A 19434-nucleotide genomic window follows, 5' to 3' on the forward strand; every position below is an offset into this window, starting at 1 on the left:
CACATTGTTGTAGCATGTAAAAAGTTGGATATGATTTGTTTTTGTTGTAATTTCATGTTGGAGAAATTATGGAGTAAATATTATTGTCTTTTTTTTCCTAGATAGATCAGCAGTTGAACACCCTTACTGAAGAGTACCAGCTTACTGAAGAGAACATTCGACTCCGATTTCTTGTGTGTTCATTAGTAAAAGATATTACTTCAGCATATTTTCCAGAATGTTCTGTGAAACCTTTTGGCTCTTCTGTAAACAGTTTTGGAAAGCTGGGCTGTGACTTGGATATGTTCTTAGATTTGGATGGTATCAGCGGGAAGAACACAGGAAAGGTAACAAATACTAAACAAAAGGGCAGTGTGTATTTGTCTTGCAGACATGTTTGTCATTGAATTAATTTTTCCTTGTGTGTGGTGACACAGGAAACGAGGTAAAGCATAAGGCTTGTCATTCAACTAGTGTCTTACCGAATTTCTTGGCAAGCTGGTCCAGATGAGTTGCCATCGTCGTCAACCCCCTTTTTCATATTTTTACATGAGGTCAGGTTGTCACATCACCATTAGCCAATGTGACCAAAACACCTAGAGCCAATGTTTGCATCACAGAGTGGTGAGCCCTGATGCAGAAGTCCCAGTTTTAATTGTAAAGTGTATGACATCATTACAGTTGAAACTTGTAACAGGATGTTCACATTAGCAGTAAACTCAGAATACATTAACCTAGGATGAAGCTGTATAAATGAGTACTAAAAAAATATATATTTGGCTGGCTTAGTAAGAAGGCTGTGGAAGAGATGGGGGTCTATAGTGTATACCAGGTAATGTAGAGCTAGTCTGAAAGAAAATATTTTCATGTACTGTTTGCTGTGCAGCCAGTAGTCCAAAAAATGCTGAAGGTGTCAACTTGTATGGTGCTGTCTCAACCTACACATAAAACAAAGCACCTGCATCTGCTTTGTGATAGATGTAACAATTCTGTTTCAGCCTTGAATTCCTTGAGCACATTCAAGAGAAAGAACAAAGATGATAGAAAAATAGTTTACTCATTGGAAAGGTTTGTTGTGATATTACTATAGATATTATGACAAGAGTTTATCAATCCTCAACCAGATAAGAGTCTCACAATGCTACACAGTGGTATTTTTCCAGGCTTGAGGACCAACAGCTCTTCCCATTTTTGACGAATTCCTGTTTATCAAAATCCCATTTCCAGAGCTTTGGCTTAGTATGTGCGGAGTATGTGAGCTTGGTACATTGAATTTCATTTGTAGTCACTTTACATGAACAAAATCTAAACAATAAAAATGATCTTTAGTGCAGGAAGCTGAAGTCGATATGGACTTTACTAAATGTCTTGACTTGGTTATGGTTCTTAAGCTGCTGATCCAGCAACATCATTCCATTTGAAATAGCAGCTTACCTAAGTAAGCATTTTAGGAGTTTGGAATCCCAGCAGACTTTTTTTTTTTTTTAACAAGGTTATGTTTTCATAGTGGACGGCTTTAATTTAGTTTGTGGTAAGAGTAAGTTTACAGGTAGAAATCCTTAACTTCAAGGATAGAAAGTTGGCTTCCAACCAAATGCCTGTCATTGGGGACACCTATGATAACTCTGAAGTTGATAGTCTCCTTCCTTCTGCTCCGATGTTCCATTTTTTTCTGAGAAGCTACAGTTTGTGTGTGCCCTCTGCTGGCATGCATCTTATCACATGCCAAACTTTGAAAATATGCCTTGCTAATAAGCTCCATCAAATGTCCTTATATTCACTGCTGCAGTATTCTTAACATATCTGATTCCCTGCAATGGAAGCCCGATGTCTAATCAGATTACTAAAGATTACCGTTGCTTGAATGTATGCCGAACATCACCCAAACCCTCCTTGCGTAGTGTAGGGCATAAAGGTGACATTTAGGCCTACCATAATCAGAACTTCTTTGTTGCCAGTCCAAATGTATCTTTTCATCGTCGGTCTGTTTACCTGAGTCTGCTTTCTGCCATTTGAACACACTTGCATTCTCCAGTGACTACATACACCCATTTGCTGACTTTTACCAGTTGCAGATAAGTGCCCCATTGGGGGGTTTTGTTTTATCCTGCTTTTTTGTGCTGCTTGAAGTTAATGCCATCCAAGAAAGGTAAATGCCAGTGTGGGAGATGGATTCCCCATAAAGACCATCACAATAAGTGCCTTTTTTGCCTAGGAGCTTCTCATGACCATACATCTTGTTCAAGTTTGTCAGGTGTTTGTCTTGAAAACCCTTTGCAATAGGCTTTCTTCCCTTTCCTTGTATCTTGAGAACCAGCATCTTACACTTCTCGCTAAGGATACAATGAAAGGATTCTCCTGCCCTGAGGGTCAGCTGTTAGGGAAGAAGTAGGTGAAAATGTACAACTGAAATTTCTGCTGTCTAGCTTCTGACAGGTGTTTCTCCTGAGGTTGTTGCAAACCCAGAGGCTCGCCCGGACGTGTTTCTGATTTCTCTGCCTTGACCATGTTGGAGGCTGATGAGTATCCACCTGGCAGCATGTCTGAGGAGGCTTTGCAGGCATCCATCTGGGACGTTCAGGGGAAGCCGCGGTTGATTTTTTTCCAAGGGGCCTAAGGAAGTTCCTCAGATTTTAGTTGGGGAAGAAGTTCCTACTACAATTCTTGACTGCCATCCTGGGTCTGAGCCTTCTCAGTGTTTTGGAGGGGACATTCCCTTAAAAAAGAAACTACATGTTTCTTCTGCTCCTAGGGATCCACAAAGTGAGTGACAGGCTTTCACTCGGGGGCTATTTACTTCTTTAATGTACTTAAAGCCTCCTCATGGGTTTTTGGTTCCTGCTCCTCCTTGGTCTCTACCCCTAAAAGGTCTGGAGAACAGGATTCTTCTGAAGATGAGTCAGATTCTGATGATGAATCCCTGACTTATTCTGCTCATATTCCTTCTCCTTTGGACTATGGATCAGAGGAGGAGGAACCTATTAGTCCTGATATTCATTCTGAGGAAATTTATTTTTTTTTGTGGGGGGGGCACTCTAGGATGATTTTTTTTTAAGTGGGGTTATGTTCAGGTCTCATTCATAAGAAGTACTATGAGTTGCTGCAGTTGGAATCTCCTAAACCTGTTTCTATTCCTCCTATTTTGGCTGCTTTGCTGGATGTTTCTTCCACTGACTCTTGGGCACCTGATTCTCTGCCCCCTGCTCCCAAAAAGCCTGATAGGTTTTATAAGGTGCCTGAGGATTGCTACTTTCTACATAAATGTCCTGTTGCTGATTCCTCTGTAGTGTCTGTATCCTCTGATAAGCCATCTCAGTTGTTTCCTTTGCCCAAGTTATTGCTTTCTGACAAGGGCAACAGAATTATGGAAAGGCTGGGTAAGAAGATTTACACTTCTACTACCCTAACTTTTAGGGCTATTAATCATCAGACCCATATTTCTGATTTTCCAGACTCTGAGGGTAAAACTTCTGTTCTTTCCTTGCTATGGACTTGCTGTCAAGTCATTCATTAGTCTATTAAATGTAGTTATGATCTGGCAAATGACTCTTCTAGGGCAGCTGTTTCTGGTTCAGTGATGAGGAATTATTTTTGGCTTTAGGATTCAACTTCTGCCTGATGATATTAAAGCTAAGTTGATGGATGCTTCTCTGGATTCTAAATTTTTGTTTGGGGAAGCAACTGCTGGTTTAAGTCACTTCAGAATAAGGGTAAGGTGCCTTACAGGAGCTTAAACATGTGTTTTTCTTCTCCTGTGCCTAAATTTCAGAGAAACTACCCCGCTAAGCCTGCCTTTGTTCGTAGACAATCCCGCCCTTCTATTAAATGTAAGAAGAGTGGCAAACGGGCTCCTCCTGTTAAGTCTACTTAGTTTTCAGGGATTCCAAAGCCTTCCTTTCTGGACAAACCAGGTACTGTATGACTGTCTGTCTTTTCCCTGCCACATTCCTCTTTCCCTTTCTATTTCTCTTCCTGTTTGGCTTTAGATCACTCAGGATTCTTGGGTTCTGTTGATCATTCATCAGAGGTACTTCATGGTGTGGAAATCCTATCCTCCTTTTATAAGGATTCCTCATCCTCCTCAAGGACAGCTTTCCTTTTTCCCCAGAGGTTCTTCAAAATCTCTTGACTCAGGGTACTATTCAAGGTGCCTGTGTCCCAAAGGGGGAAAGGGTTCTACTATTCTAGACCTCTCTCATCTAAACACTTTTGTAAATCTGACCTCCTTTCGGATGCTGTCCCTTCAGATTCTGTTTCCTCTCTTGCTCCCTCAGGGCCTATATTGTATCTGTCGATCTCAAGGATGCTTATCTCCATCTTCCGATCCATCTTCTTCTTTCTCTGGGGCCTCTCATGACGTTCACAGACAAATCCCACAGTGATGTGGTATATCAACAAATAGGGTGGAACATGATCTCATCTTCTTTGCCTGTTGGCACTTCTGGTATGGGGTCTTGCCATCAAATATCAAGTGACTCTTCAGGCAGTTCATATCCCTTCCAAACAGAACATTGTGGAAGATGCACTGAGCAGGTCCTTAATTCAGTCTCACGAATGGATGCTTCACAGGGATGTGTTTCTGGACATTATCCACCAGTGGGGTTCTCCTCAAGTGGATCTTTTTACCTCCCCACTGAACAGATAACTTCCTCTGTTTTGTGCCAGAGTCCCAGGTCCTCTGATGTGGAGGATGGACACCCTCTCATTTTCCTGGAAGGGGATGTTTCTTTATGCATTCCCTCCCTTTCCTCTCATTCCAAAACTCCTATTCAGAATTCAACAGGATGCTCCCAAAATCTTGTTGGTGACTCCCTTTTGGGCTCAACAGCACTGGTTCCCTCTACTTCTGAATCTAGCCAGGGGCAGTCAACACAAGTTACCTCACAGGGTGGATTTAATCACACAAGCCAAGGGAACTCTCATCCATCCCCTCCTGTCCACACTTCAGTTCTCACTGTGGGTGATAGAATTGTGAATCCTCATAGGCACCTTTTTTCTGAGGACATGCTGCAAGTCCTGCAGGAGGTCAAGAAACCTACTACTAGGAAATCTTACTTATTTAAGTGGAAGAGATTTTCTATTTCGTGTCTCTCTCGTAACCTGGATTCACTCAGTGTGGATATTCCTTTGGTTCTCTCTTATTTGTGTAAATTGCTCAATGCTGGTTTGGCCTAGTCTTCTATTAAGGCCCACTTATCAGCTATCTCTGCCTGTCTGCCTTTTTCTCCTTTAGCTTCCAGATTTGAGGTGAAACAGTTTCTTAAAAGCGTCCTTAATATTAAACCTCCCAGGAAGCCTGTTCCTTCTCCCTGGGATCTTAATTTTGTTTTGGAAAGGTTGACTTAGGCTCCTTTTGAGCCTGCTGCTTCGGCTTCCTGACAACATTGTTCCTGTAAGACTGTTCTTTTGTTAGCTCTTACTTCTGCCATATGGGTGTCTGAATTGCAGGTTACCTTATGGCTTGTCCTCCTTTTTTATCTTTCATGAGGACAGGGTGTCCTTGCACATTAACCCTTCTTTTATGCCTAAGGTGGTTTGTGAGCTATCACTTATTCAGTCTATTAATTTGGCTACTTTTTTCACTTCCCTCCGGAATCTGACAGTGAGAGGGTTCATAGGTTGGTACTAGGCTATCGGCCCTAGGGCCTATGCAAGCCTAGCCATAACAATTCCCTGGATATTTCTTCCCACAATATTTACTTCTCTGGATCCCTGTCTAGCAGGGTGACTGACATGATCCACGAGGTGAATTTTCTATCTCCCATCCAATCATCAAGGTTCCTTTTGAAGATGGCCAATGAGGCGCTCTGCTTGACATGTATGGGCAATCTATTCCAGAGTATGGGGAGCCTCTGGGTCAGGAACCTATCCCTCCAGCATGTTTTGTTCATTGTGATGACAAGGTTTAGATCCCTGGAGCGTGTGCTCTGAGGGATTGGGATTTCTTTAAGTGGAGCATGTCCAACAGCTCCGGGTTTGACATGGCCTTGTATGTTAAGCAGAGTTCACCTCTGAGTAGACGATATGCCACAGAGTATAGCTGGAGTTTTTTTTAGATGGTCAGCATATGGCATCTGCTGTAGGCCTGTGATTCTTTTAGTGAGGTATTTCTGTGGCCTTTCCAGCTGTTGCAGCTGTCTTGTGAGGTACATACCAAACGGGGCATTATACTCTATAATGGGTCTAATGAGGGGTGAGTACAGTGGGACAATGACCTCCTTTTTTCTGGATGAAAAGCCCTTAGTGATGAGATGTGCCACATAGAATGATTTCCTGACTGTTGTGGCGATGTGGTTATCGAAAGTGAGACCACTGTCCACCTGTGTCTCTTAAGTCTCTCATCACACTTTCGATGTTTAGTGTCCTGCCACCTCATGGGTACATGTTTTTTTCCAAAGGGGATAACTGTGCTGCATACTTTGGATGTGCATAGACAACTCTGGGTTTATTTGGATATGACTAAGGCTATTAGAAAATCTGATCAGTTATTTCATTCTTTTCATCCTAGATGTTGGGGACTTGCTGTATTCAAGCAAAATATTTCTTCTTGGATTTCTAATCTCTTTCCTTTTGTTACACTTTTTATGGCAAGAGCCTTCCTTCTACAACAACAACAAAAGTCCCCCAAAACACCATTTATGAGTTTGCATTGATTTTTGTCTGTGAAACATCCATCTCACAAATGCACTTTTTCAGTGCAGGTTGTGTTTAATATTAGTAAGCATCCCAGTGTATATCCTGATAAATGAGCCCCTCCACAATGCTTATGTGAAGCATTAATGAAGTATTTTAAATACACTGAAAAAATGATTGTCACTTGCCTCACTGACTCATATTTCCTTGCTGATTTTGTTTATTGCACATATTCAAGTATCAATGGAATAGTAATAGTCTGCTTTCAGTGCAAATCGACATATGACAACTTGGACAACACATAAATTCCAGACATAAAATTAAGTGAAAAAAATGAAAATGTAAAACTTGAGAGAAACTTCATTGGCCTCTTTTTTTCCACAGGTTTGATTTTAGTATTTCTGTCATTTAGGACTTAAAATCACTGTTACAACAAGTAAAGTATTAAAATGTAAACACATTAAACATCAGCAGTGACACTGGTCCACTGAAACTGATGGGTTTTTAAAAAAGAACCAGTGTTTCTACTTGTGTTTACAGTTAAGCAGCATGAAGGTTCTGAAGACTGAGCCCTCGTCTGAAACCATTGGATTTACAGCCACTCAGTTGCTTGACATACTAAAAAATGTAAATTAATATTTAGAGGGATTGTACTTCATTCATTACTTAACCCCAAGCTACATACGCTGTTAATTTTGTAGTCAAAAGAGATTTACTTTAAAATGTTGCTCTCCCCTTGAAAATGTGTAATTTTGTAGCATTACATTGAGAGTTGCAACAAAGTAAAACCAGCCATTATGGCTGTAGACTTCCTCTTTTCAAGAAAAACATGACCAGTTTGTGACAAACCCAAAAGGAGTAGCATCTTTTTATGTTTAAGGACCTGACTAAAGTGCAGGATTAATAAGATTCAGGTTTACACTGAGGGGAGGGAAGGAGATGGTATTTAGCATTAATTGTGGAACTAAGGCGTCAGCTATGAAGATGAAGTAAAAAGTAAATTATGCAACAAGTATGTGCCAAGTCCTAAGATAAAAATTTATGTAACTGTGCATGTACAGCAAACAAATGGACTTATAGTCAATGTCAGCAAGAGTACTTGCTTGGACTGTGCAGACTCCTTGCATTTTTGTAGACTAGGCTTCCCTGATATTGAACCAGAGTGTCTCACATAATCGGTGACGTTTAAGAGGTCTACACTTACGAAAATGGTGTGTTACATTACAGCATGCATCTGTGCAGGTGCACAGGCCACAATGAATGTGGGATTTTTGGTAGAAAGATCCAACCAAGGACGTATCGAGGAAGGTCTTCTTGTAGATTAGCAGATACTTTATAAACTATCTTTTTTGTTAGAATTCAGAACTACAGTTCTTGCAGGCAGATGTAACATACTTGTGCATACTTAATTCTGCTGCTGTAAGAATTTCAGTGTGTATTACATAACTCTGCAGGGCGGCCACGGTAGTGCAGCGGTAAGCTTTGCCGCCTCACAGCAAGAGGTTCTCCAGTTCAATTCTTGGCTGGGGTGCCTTCTGTGCGGAGTCTGCATGTCCTCCCTGTGGTCGCGTGGGTTTCCTCCGGGTGCTCCGGTTTCCTCCCACATCCCAAAGACATGCTGTAGGTGGATTGGACACTCTAAATTGGCCCTAGGTGTGTGTGTGTGCATACTTGACACACTCATGAAACTTTACTAGACTGTTATCCCCTCCCCTTTATCCATAGCCATGGCACCAGATGCCCCGCTTTCAAAATTTCTTCGGCACATTTTGAAGTTAGTCACCCATTTAAATATCCCTCAGTTTACTTGAATATAGAGAAACCTGTTTCTGTATTCAAGTAGCTCAGTTCTCATTTGTAGACAGGTTCCTTTTTAATCTATTGTCTGTATTCAGGTCTTATCTTTATTTCCCTTTTGATTCTGTAGTTCTTAAATAACAGTTTTCCTGTCAGAGTTATTGTCAGTTTTCTGTCTCCCTTCTTTTTAGTCACCATTTTTATAGTTAACCTTGTGTTAGCTTGATTTCAGTTGTTTATTGCTTTTCTTTGCTGTTTTCAGATATTTTGTATTTAAGTTTTACAAAATATTATCTGTACTTTTTACTGTTTGCCTGTTGCTGTTAATAAATGTTTCTAATTATAGATGAAAGTAGTTTCAGCACTTTAGGAAGTGCCCCTGTGAAGCCATGATCCCAGCCAAGGATAAGAACTTAATGTCTTGGAGAGGCTCATTTTTCAGAGAATATTTTATTTTTGCCTCCTTTAAACCCACCACCCTTAAAGAGAACAAGAGCAGACTAGAGCTTCAGAAGCTTTGGTCTCGTTCGGTGAATAATTTTGTTTTTTTTTTCTTCCACCTCAAAGTTTCTTTTCCCAGAAAGATAATGCCTGCTGTTATGGATGCTCATTCAGCCCCCAAGAAGGCCAAAGTAGTTGTTTCAGGCACACAGGCTACTGAGGATGTTGTGTTAATTTCTTGTGCTTCTCTGAATGCTAAGCTTCTGGAGTGGCTCCTGTCAAAAGGACTTCCTCTGCTCCCAGCCATGCTGAAAATGTTGCTTTTGTTACTGCTGCATCCCAATTCTCCTTCACCTGCATAAAATGGACCCCAGAGGTCTCTTTCAGTTCATCTGAAATATGCAAAACTGTGGAAGTATTTTTTAAGTTCCAACATATGTGGTGTTGCATATTTTCCCGCAACTGGCATATAGGGTTCTAAATCACATTTTTTGTCATGCTTTTCCAATCCAGCTCTTGATCCTTCCTCTGTTTGCTCAGTTCAAGCTCCAGTAACCACTCAGACATCAGTTGTCCCTGGCAGTCAATACCTTCAAACTCCACTGCCCTGATGTCAGTGGAACCATTGACACTGAGGATTTTGATCTCAATCTCCACCAAATTGATCTCTGTCTTACATCAGAGATTAATATTTAGTCCCAGCCTTTTTTATCACAATAGTTTAGGAACCTAATATATTATCTCCAAAGTCAGCCTTTTTCATGCTGAACATCAGTGGCTTTGACCTTGACAAAAATACTGATGTCTGCCTCAACTTTGGGAGGTGGACCAGTTTTTCTCATCCTCAATGCAACACTGCGTTTGTTAGCCTCAGGTTTGAGGTCAACTTTGAATAGTTCCAGTCCTTTGTGTTTGATGGTCTGTGTGTGTTCTCTATATGAGCTGGTCCTTGTAGCAATCCAGACCATGACTGACCTGTGATCCTTATCTGTTACTTCTGCTTTGCCTCCCTTTTTAAGCCAGAAGTCTCCAGACAGGATGACAAGTCATATGCCCAGCATGTAGTCTTTCTCCTCCACATATTCCCCCATCAAAGGACAGGAGGCAAAGCCATAAGTAAATGCACCACGTAGGCTCCCCAGGGCACTCTTTTACCCCAGACATGGATGAAGACCAGAGTGTCCTACCTTACCTCTTGATGACCCAAATTTGGGGAGGATCATAGAGCTAATCAGGATCAAAGCTAAGTGGTCCCAGCACATTGCCCCGCATTCTAGCTGAGAATTTCTGGTCACCTCTTGGGTGGTACTGTCAGCTGGAAAAATTATCAAGTTTGCATTAGATAATCTCTGGAAGAACCTCATTGTTGTAGCTATGATCCCTAAATGCTCAGACAGAATTCTTTGTCCTCCCAAAGACTGTCCCAGCTGGTCACAGAACCCTGTGGTAGACTCAGTCACATTTGCTGATGCATATAAGAGGGATCCAGTACCCCAATACAGGCTTGTTCATCCCATCACATTCCTTTGACAGGTAAGAGAAGAAGAAGATTGAGGCCATTAAACTACCTCATACAAATGGAAAGTTTCCAGAGAGAGACCTCCTAAATGTCATGGCCAGGACTGTGGAGGACAATAATAGATTTGGCCATTAAAAAGAAGTTCTAGTACAAACTAGGAACTTTTAGCTATATGGTGACTCAGATCCTTTACCTTACCCATAATAAGGTTCATGATTTTGTAGGGCGGCAGGCACAGGCTTACTGTTTATCAAGCCTGGTTCTGTCTAGCTGAATTCACTGAAAACTCCAAAATCCCAGTTCATCAGTGCCACCTCTGACACAATTCTTGCTCTTCAGATTTTTGGTAAAGTTGAAATGAAAAAAATAGAATGTCGGGGTAGTGGAATCACTAAAGCAAGAGTGAAATTCCAAGGTCTTTGATGTATGTTATTTTTTTCTTCTTGATGTGTATTTTTCAGGAGTATCACAGTCCATCCACGCTAGCTGTGATTGCAGCACACCCGATAGTGCAGTTTTTCAAGATGTTCTTCATGTTTCACTGTTGCAGTCATTACATTTGGGTAATCTGCTGGCAGGTTGCCCTCACTCGGCCTGAATTCCAAACTCTTGGGTCCTGCGTCGGTTGCTGTGTCCTCTTCCATGACATCAGGTCATCAGGGCTATAAAACAAGCAGCCAACGCTATTTTCTTTAGTCTTTCTTGCCACGCAGTGCCCGAAGCAGAAGCATTTCGCAAGTGCTGGTCAGCCGACTCCTGAAATGTTCGAGTTTGAGTTTCAGAACCGAAGTCTTCACTAAAGCTAAGTACCCCGTTGGGGAAATTTTTTTCTTGCTCCATACCGATGTCAGAAAAAGTTAATAATTGTATTACTTGTGGGAAGCAAATACCTCATAAGGATTTTCATTTATACTGTATTCCTTGCCTAGGCCCTTGTCATAACGTGCCTGTTTTGTGCTAGATTTAACCAATGCACTATTAAGCGTTGGTATATTTTTGCCTCAAAGTATTTTGGAAACAGATTTAACTACCCTGAAATGTCGTCGGATAGTAATCCGACTACTGGAGTACATAAAAAAACGCAAAGAAAAGGACAGAGACAGACAGTCGTGGTCCAAAACTGATGAAGCTTCTCCTAAGCCAGTCGCCGATTCACCGGTACTCAGTGAGGTGCTTTTGCAGCCCCTGATACCCACTACTTTCCAGTCGCAGGTCCCTACAGAGACCCATGTGAAGTCTGGCACGACGCGAGATACTCAAAGTATTGGACCCACTCATGTATCTCCCTCGGATGGGTCTGGAGCCACTGAGCAGGCACCGGCTTCTGAGGGTGTATTCAGGCCTCAACATTTTTACATCAAACCAATGACAGCTGCAAAACCAAAGACAAAAGCAACATCAAAAACTAAAAAAACGACGCATGAGCCACGTGCACAGGCCACTATGCCTAAAAAACAGGTGATCAAAATGGCTGAAGACCATATTACCTTGATCAGGGGTTCCCATCCCCCTCCTGATAAACTAGGCAAGACACTGACTATGAATCTTCAGATCAGGTTTCTGTTTCTTCTGATCAGGAATTATCTCTTCCTCCCTATGAGGATTCTAATGCAAAGGAGTCTATCCCGTCTGCATCACCTCCTGAGGATTATTCATTTGGAGAAACCTTGCATACTTTGAGGGAGCATTTTCACTGGGAGAGTCAAGATTTCTCAGAATCAAAAAAGAGGCTCGGGGATTTCCTTCTTCTCCCTCAGCACAGGCCTTTAGCCATACCCCCTGTTTTAGACATTGTGGATGATGTGTTTTCGGAGTCAAGCTTGACCCCTGACTCCTTACATCCAGCTCCCAGCAAGCCTGACAGATGTTACAGGGTCCCTGACTCTCACACATTTTTGTTTAGAAACCCTGCTGCTGATCCTGAAACTATTTCATAGGGTCCAAAGGGAGTTAAGGCCTCAACAGCAAAAAAATCCTACCTCCTCTGACAGAGATTCAAGGGCACTGGATAGATGAGGAAAGAAGGTTTATACATCTGCAACCTTGTCGGTTAGGGCCTTAAACTGCCAGTTTCACATGCTCAAGTATCAACAACATGTTATGGGATTGCTGAAACAGAAAATGATGTTGATTTCTGAATGTGCAGAAAATAAAGAATTGCAGAAATTATTGCATGCAGCTGAACAAGTTGGAAAGCATACTTTGCAATGTGGTTTTGATTCCTTAGAGGCCTCCTGCAGGGCCGCAGTTACTGGATCTGTGATTAGGAGGCATGCCTGGCTAAAAGAGCAAAATTTGCCTGATCATGTTATAGCTAAATTACTGGATGCACCTTTACAGCATGATACTTTGTTTGGTATTAAGGCAGAAGAGGTTTTAAAGAAAATGGAAGACAAAGCTAAGTCTATGCAAACTATAAAAGACTTCTTACAAGTGCAGCCACCAAGTTTCAGTAGACACTGGCCTACAAAAAAATTGGTCCTTTCCTGTGTCAGACAGAGCTCAAAGGGGCAAATCCAGACGCCCTAAGGGTTCCAGATACCAGGCACAAGATTCTTACAGGTCAAAGCAATGGGGTGCTTCTACCTCCAAATCTGGAGGAGAGAAAGTGCAACCCTACAGAAAACAGTCCAAATGACTTCCCTCTGCCTTCACCAAGCACTTACCTTTTGGCAACACCCTTAGGGAGAAAATTAGCACTTTTTGCTCAAAATTGGCAGTTAATAACCCAGGAGAAGTGGGTGCTAAACATAGTATCACAGGGATACAGATTCCATTTCCATATTCTGCCAATGGCAAACAGTTATAAAAGTAAAAAACAAAAGCAAACTGGTAAAAAACAAAAAACAGAGCCACGGAACCTTGCTCCAGCTAAATAAACCACTCGTAGTGAATCCGAAAAAAGCTGAACGCTAATTTTATTATTGATTAAGCCTTGCTAAAATTGCTTGGCTTCCTCAGAGATCAAAACAAGAATACTCAATTAAACAAGCTTAAATACTTGTAGGAAGTGATGTCACTAAGTAACCGTTTTTTTAAAAACATTTTTTAAAAAACCATCACAAAAACGTATACCTATATTTGCAATACAATACATTAATCTCTTAAAAAGTATATTACATTCTAATCATAAACACATCTGTATAAACAAATAATAATACAAAACATCCACATGTAAATCTATCAACTTGTGCATAAACCTATATTAAAACCTATCTAGTAATCAGTTATATACCCATTAAAGATGTGCTATAGCTAATAAATCCTTAATTCATGACAAAAAAGTCAGCTTAAATAGCTTCTTAACTTTAGGACAGGTAAAATATTACAATTGTCGTTTAACCCGGGCATGAAAGGCATCCGTTCTAAACTGCCACTCAATTCCCTCAATTCTAACAGTAATGGAAAGGACCCTCTAATTGATGGAATGATTTGATCTATCGCCATGAAAGAAAAACTATGTCCTGGAAAATCCAACAAGTGCTTAGATAGCGCATTGTTAGGATTTTCCTCTTCTAGCGTATTTTGGGTTTTTACATCGATCACGTTAAAATCTGCGATCCGTCTTCCCAATATAGAAAGACGGACAGCAGTTTAAAAGCAGCATATACTACTGCTTTACTTTCACAGTTAAGGGGCATTCTGATGGTATATTTCCTGTCCCTTATTGAAAAAGTCTGACCCACCTTAACAAGGTTATATCTGTTACAAAAGCCACATTGATACATCCCCAACCTTTTATTAAACCGTGTATCGGGGTTATTCATCTGCAGTAATTCCTTTAAGTTTTTACTCTTAAAAACAAATTTGGGACAACTACCAAATTTTTTAACTAACAAGGGGTTACTCAAAATGAAGTCCCAATTCTTCTGAATAATTGACACAATATCACTAGAATCGAAACTAAATGTAGTGATATAGCAAAGAGTAGGATCAAAACTTTTTCCTTCAGTCAACCTTCTATTCTCAGTACTCGAGACAATTTCTAAGAAAAGATGTTAGAACAACCTCCACTATATTACTTGACAAAATGGCCCTAAAAAAACCATTAACTCTTTTTGTAGTTACTTCATCCAAAATGTCATATACAAATTTGGGAGGATAATTTCTTCAGGAACATGTCAGTTAGAGTATTACACTCTGCATAGAATAAGTCCAACGTACTGCACATTCTGCCCTAACAAATTGGCCTTTAACTATGGCTTTCTTCTGTCCACGTGGGTGATGACTAGAAAAATGTAAGAATGAATTGCAGTGGCTTTCTATAAATTGCTGAAACAAACCGACCTAGTTTGTAAATCTTTCTCGAGTTTCACATGAGAAAGTCTATTCCTGTTGTCGCAAAACTATGAGTAAATTTCAAAATTCTGTGGTAGTGTTAATTTTTGCCACAAAATTATCAGCTACTGTTATATCCCCTTCAAATAGAATAAAAATATCATCTAGATATCTCGTATAATATTTGATAGGTTTTATTAAATCCCTTGAAGTAAAGAGGAAGTTTTTCTCCCAGTAGCTCATGAAAAAGTTCGCCACCACTGCTCCACATGGGGAGCCCATGGCGGCATGCTTTTTGTAAGAAAAATTTTTTATCAAACATAAAGTAGTTTGAGGACAACACTATGTCCAACACTCCAATGATTACATCAATCTCATTATTTGGGGCCCCCATTTCCAATAATAACAAAGTTAACCATTCCAGGGCTTCATTATGAGGAATAGAGGTGTATAAGTCAACCACATCAATAGTGAGAAAATTCACCTCACTGTTGAAGGGTTGACTATTAATAGCCTCCAAAAAAGACCAGGAATCTTTACAGATCAATGGTAAATGTCCCATATATTTAGACAACAGTTTGTCAACCAATTTGGCTGAAAAATAAGTAATAGAGGACCTACCGTCTATTAAAGCTCTCATTGGGGGGTTCAATAAGTCTTTATGTATCTTTGGAATGCCGAACATCACAGGTATTTTAGGTAATGTTATATCTATAAAAGTGTATGTATCGTGATCTATTTTGTTTTCAAGAAACAAATCACGGTAGTAACCCCTTATTCTTTTATATGTCCCATGAACTTCATTAAGGGATGCTTCGGCATATGCTACTGAATCCAAAATACTAAACATCTTTTCTTTATAAATGATGTCCTCAAGTACCACAAGGCCTCCCCCTTTGTCAGGCTTAAGAAGTCTAATAGACTTGTTGCGAAGATTACGTGTTGTCCTCAAACTACTTTATGTTTGATAAAAAATTTTACAAAAAAAAGGCGTCGCCATGGGCTCCCCATGTGGAGCAGTGGTGGCGAACTTTTTTATGAGCTACTGGGAGAAAAACTTCCTCTTTACTTCAAGGGATTTAATAAAACCTATCAAATATTATACGAGATATCTAGATGATATTTTTATTCTATTTGAAGGGGATATAACAGTAGCTGATAATTTTGTGGCAAAAATTAACACTACCACAGAATTTTTGAAATTTACTCATAGTTTTGCGACAACAGGAATAGACTTTCTCGATGTGAAACTCGAGAAAGATTTACAAACTAGGTCGTTTGTTTCAGCAATTTATAGAAAGCCAACGTACTGCAATTCATTCTTACATTTTTCTAGTCATCACCCACGTGGACAGAAGAAAGCCATAGTTAAAGGCCAATTCTAGGGGGCCGCGAGAATGTGCAGTACGTTGGACTTATTCTATGCAGAGTGTAATACTCTAACTGACATGTTCCTGAAGCGAAATTATCCTCCCAAATTTGTATATGACATTTTGGATGAAGTAACTACAAAAAGAGTTAATGGTTTTTTTAGGGCCATTTTGTCAAGTAATATAGTGGAGGTTGTTCTAACATCTTTTTCTTCGCAAGAAATTGTCTCGAGTACTGAGAATAGAAGGTTGACTGAAGGAAAAAGTTTTGATCCTACTCTTTGCTATATCACTACATTTAGTTTCGATTCTAGTGATATTGTGTCAATTATTCAGAAGAATTGGGACTTCATTTTGAGTAACCCCTTGTTAGTTAAAAAATTTGGTAGTTGTCCCAAATTTGTTTTTAAGAGGAGTAAAAACTTAAAGGAATTACTGCAGATGAATAACATACACGGTTTAATAAAAGGTTGGGGATGTATCAATGTGGCTTTTGTAACAGATGTAACCTTGTTAAGGTGGGTCAGACTTTTTCAATAAGGGACAGGAAATGTACCATCAGAATGCCCCTTAACTGTGAAAGTAAAGCAGTAGTATATGCTGCTTTTTGCAACTGCTGTCCGTCTTTCTATATTGGGAAGACGGACTGATCATGCGCGGATCGTGTACGAGCACCAATACGCCATGAGAATGGAAAATCCTAACAATGCGCTATCTAAGCACTTGATGGATTTTCCAGGACATAGTTTTTCTTTCATGGCGATAGATCAAATCATTCCATCAATTAGAGGGGGTCCTTTCCCATTACTGTTAGAATTGAGGGAATTGGAGTGGCAGTTTAGAACGGATGCCTTTCATGCCCCCGGGTTAAGCGACAATTGTAATATTTTACCTGTCCTAAAGTTAAGAAGCTATTTAAGCTGACTTTTGTCATGAATTAAGGATTTATTAGCTATAGCACATCTTTAATGGGTATATAACTGATTACTAGATAGGTTTTAATATAGGTTTATGCACAAGTTGATAGATTTACATGTGGATGTTTTGTATTATTATTTGTTTATACAGATGTGTTTATGATTAGAATGTAATATACCTTTTAAGAGATTAATGTATTGTATTGCAAATATAGGTATACGTTTTTGTGATGTTTTTTTAAAAAAATGTGTTTTTAAAAAAATGGTTACTTAGTGACATCACTTCCTACAAGTATTTAAGCTTGTTTAATTGAGTATTCTTGTTTTGATCTCTGAGGAAGCCAAGCAATTTTAGCAAGGCGGCAGCTCAATAATAAAATTAGCGTTCAGCTTTTTTCGGATTCACTACGAGTGGTTTATTTAGCTGGAGCAAGGTTCCGTGGCTCTGTTTTTTGTTTTTTACCAATGGCAAACAGTTGTTCGGATCTGCCAAAAAAATCAATGGGCAGAGGCACAGAAACAGGTTACGTCCCTCATGGATATGGGGGCCATTCAGCCAGTACCATAACAGGAAAAAGGACAAGTTTTTTACTCAAGGCTGTTTTTGGTACCCAGAAAGTACAAGGCCTGGTGGCCAATACTAGATTTATCAATTTTGAACACATACCTGGACATACCAAAATTCAAAATGCTGACCTTGCAGCAGCTTCTGCCCATGCTGGGCAAGAATGCATGGCTGGTGACATTAGACCTAAAAGAGGCATACCTGCATGTCCCAATAAGGGAATTGTGCAGAAGATACCTCCGATTCAAGGCTGGCTTAATGCATTACCAATTCTCTGCACTGCCCTTTGGCTTATCTACTGCACCAAGGGTCTTTACAAAGTACCTGGCACCAGTAATTGCTTTTTGCAGACAAAGTAGTATACATATATATCCTTACTTGGACGACCATCTCATTCAAGCAGAGAACAAGGACATTCTTCTTCAACACCTGGCGTTTGTGAAAAGGCTTCTAACATGCCTGGGGTACACAATAAACAAAAAGAAATCACAACTGGTACCCTCTCAAAAGATAACATTCCTGGGTGCAAGCTTGAATACAACTGCCCAGATGACTACTTACTTCAAACTGATGGCAACAAAAACCCAGTTATCTGCAAGACAAACACTGCAGGCTTTGGGCTTCATGGCATCCTGCATCCTACTGGTTCCATACGCAAGACTGCATACTTCAATGGTACCTAAAAAGTTTATGGAGTCAACATTGTCGCGGTCTGGAAACAATGATTCCTCTCATTCACTGCCTACAACAGGAGTTTCTATGGTGGGCAAAGGCATGTCACCAAAACATGGGACGGGCCTTCACTCTACCCCCTGCCAGCCAAACTTTAACAACAGACGCATCAGATCATGCATGGGAGGCCCACATGGGGAGAAGATGCATTCAGAGCATATGGACCACAAAACAAATGCATCTACATATCAACCAAAAAGAGATGCTAGCTGTTCAAAATGCCCTGACAGCCTTCAAGGACTTACTTCATCCAGGACAACTACTGATAAAGACGGACTACACCACGGTTATGTGGTATGTAAACAAGCAGGGAGGCACGCACTCATACCCCCTTTGCAGATTAGCCATGGCACTGTGGGGCACAGCTTTGACTTACCAAATACATCTTCAAGCTCAATTCCTGCCAGGAAAACAAAATACTCTGGCAGACGATTTAAGCAGAAACCTTATGGACCCTCACGAGTGGAAACTAGATCCACAAGTCTTCAGCATAATAACAAGGAAATGGGGGAGCCCGGACATAGATCTATTTGCCTCTCCTCAAAATTATCAATTGAAAAGATTCTGCAGAAGGACTTACCACAGACAAGCATGGAAAGTGGATGCCCTATCCTTCAGTTGGAAAAACCTATCATTTTACGCCTTTCCTCCTCTACCTCTTCTTCTCAGGGTCCTACTAAAAGTCAGACAAGATAAACCAAAGATGATTCTAATTGCCCCGGACTGGCCCCGCCAATACTGGTACCCAATCCAAAGGAACTTGTCTCAATACCCAGCTTAGACCTTACCTCAAAGACCTCAACTACTGTCCCAGCAAAACAATCAGATCCTGCACAATCAACTACAGACACTGAATCTGGCAGCATGGCATGTAGTTATACAAACAACACCTCTCAGTAAAGCTGTGATGGATGTCATTTTGCAAGCCAGAAGGCCTAGTACTAGAAAATCTTATGCTGATAAATGGAAGAGATTCTGTGCTTGGAATCAAGCAAAAGGAACTGATACAGCAGAACCAAATATTCCTCAGATTTTACAATACTTGACTGAGATGCTTGACAAAGGCCTATCTTTCTCATCAATTAAAATCCATGCCTCTGCCATTTTGGCTCATTACAATACAGAGCCTCCAATCTTTTCTCATCCTTTACTAAAGCAGTATCTTAGAGGAGCCAAAAATTTAAGGCCTCCTAGAAGATCACC

At 40.4% G+C, this 19434-nt stretch overlaps 1 protein-coding gene across 2 annotated transcripts in view; it reads left to right on the top strand.

The window, feature by feature from the left end:
• The window catches only part of LOC122790015 (mitochondrial poly(A) polymerase), an 894403-nt gene that overhangs the window by 576453 nt on the left and 298516 nt on the right, over positions 1–19434 (top strand). For both annotated transcript variants that reach the window (XM_044057550.1, XM_044057551.1), the window contains one exon: positions 102–326. In XM_044057550.1, the coding sequence (XP_043913485.1) occupies positions 102–326 (225 nt within the window). The remainder of the gene's footprint in view (positions 1–101; positions 327–19434) is intronic.

Source organism: Protopterus annectens, chromosome 15.part0, assembly GCF_019279795.1.
Source record: "Protopterus annectens isolate FY-2018-M chromosome 15.part0, PAN1.0, whole genome shotgun sequence".
NCBI lineage: Eukaryota > Metazoa > Chordata > Ceratodontiformes > Protopteridae > Protopterus > Protopterus annectens.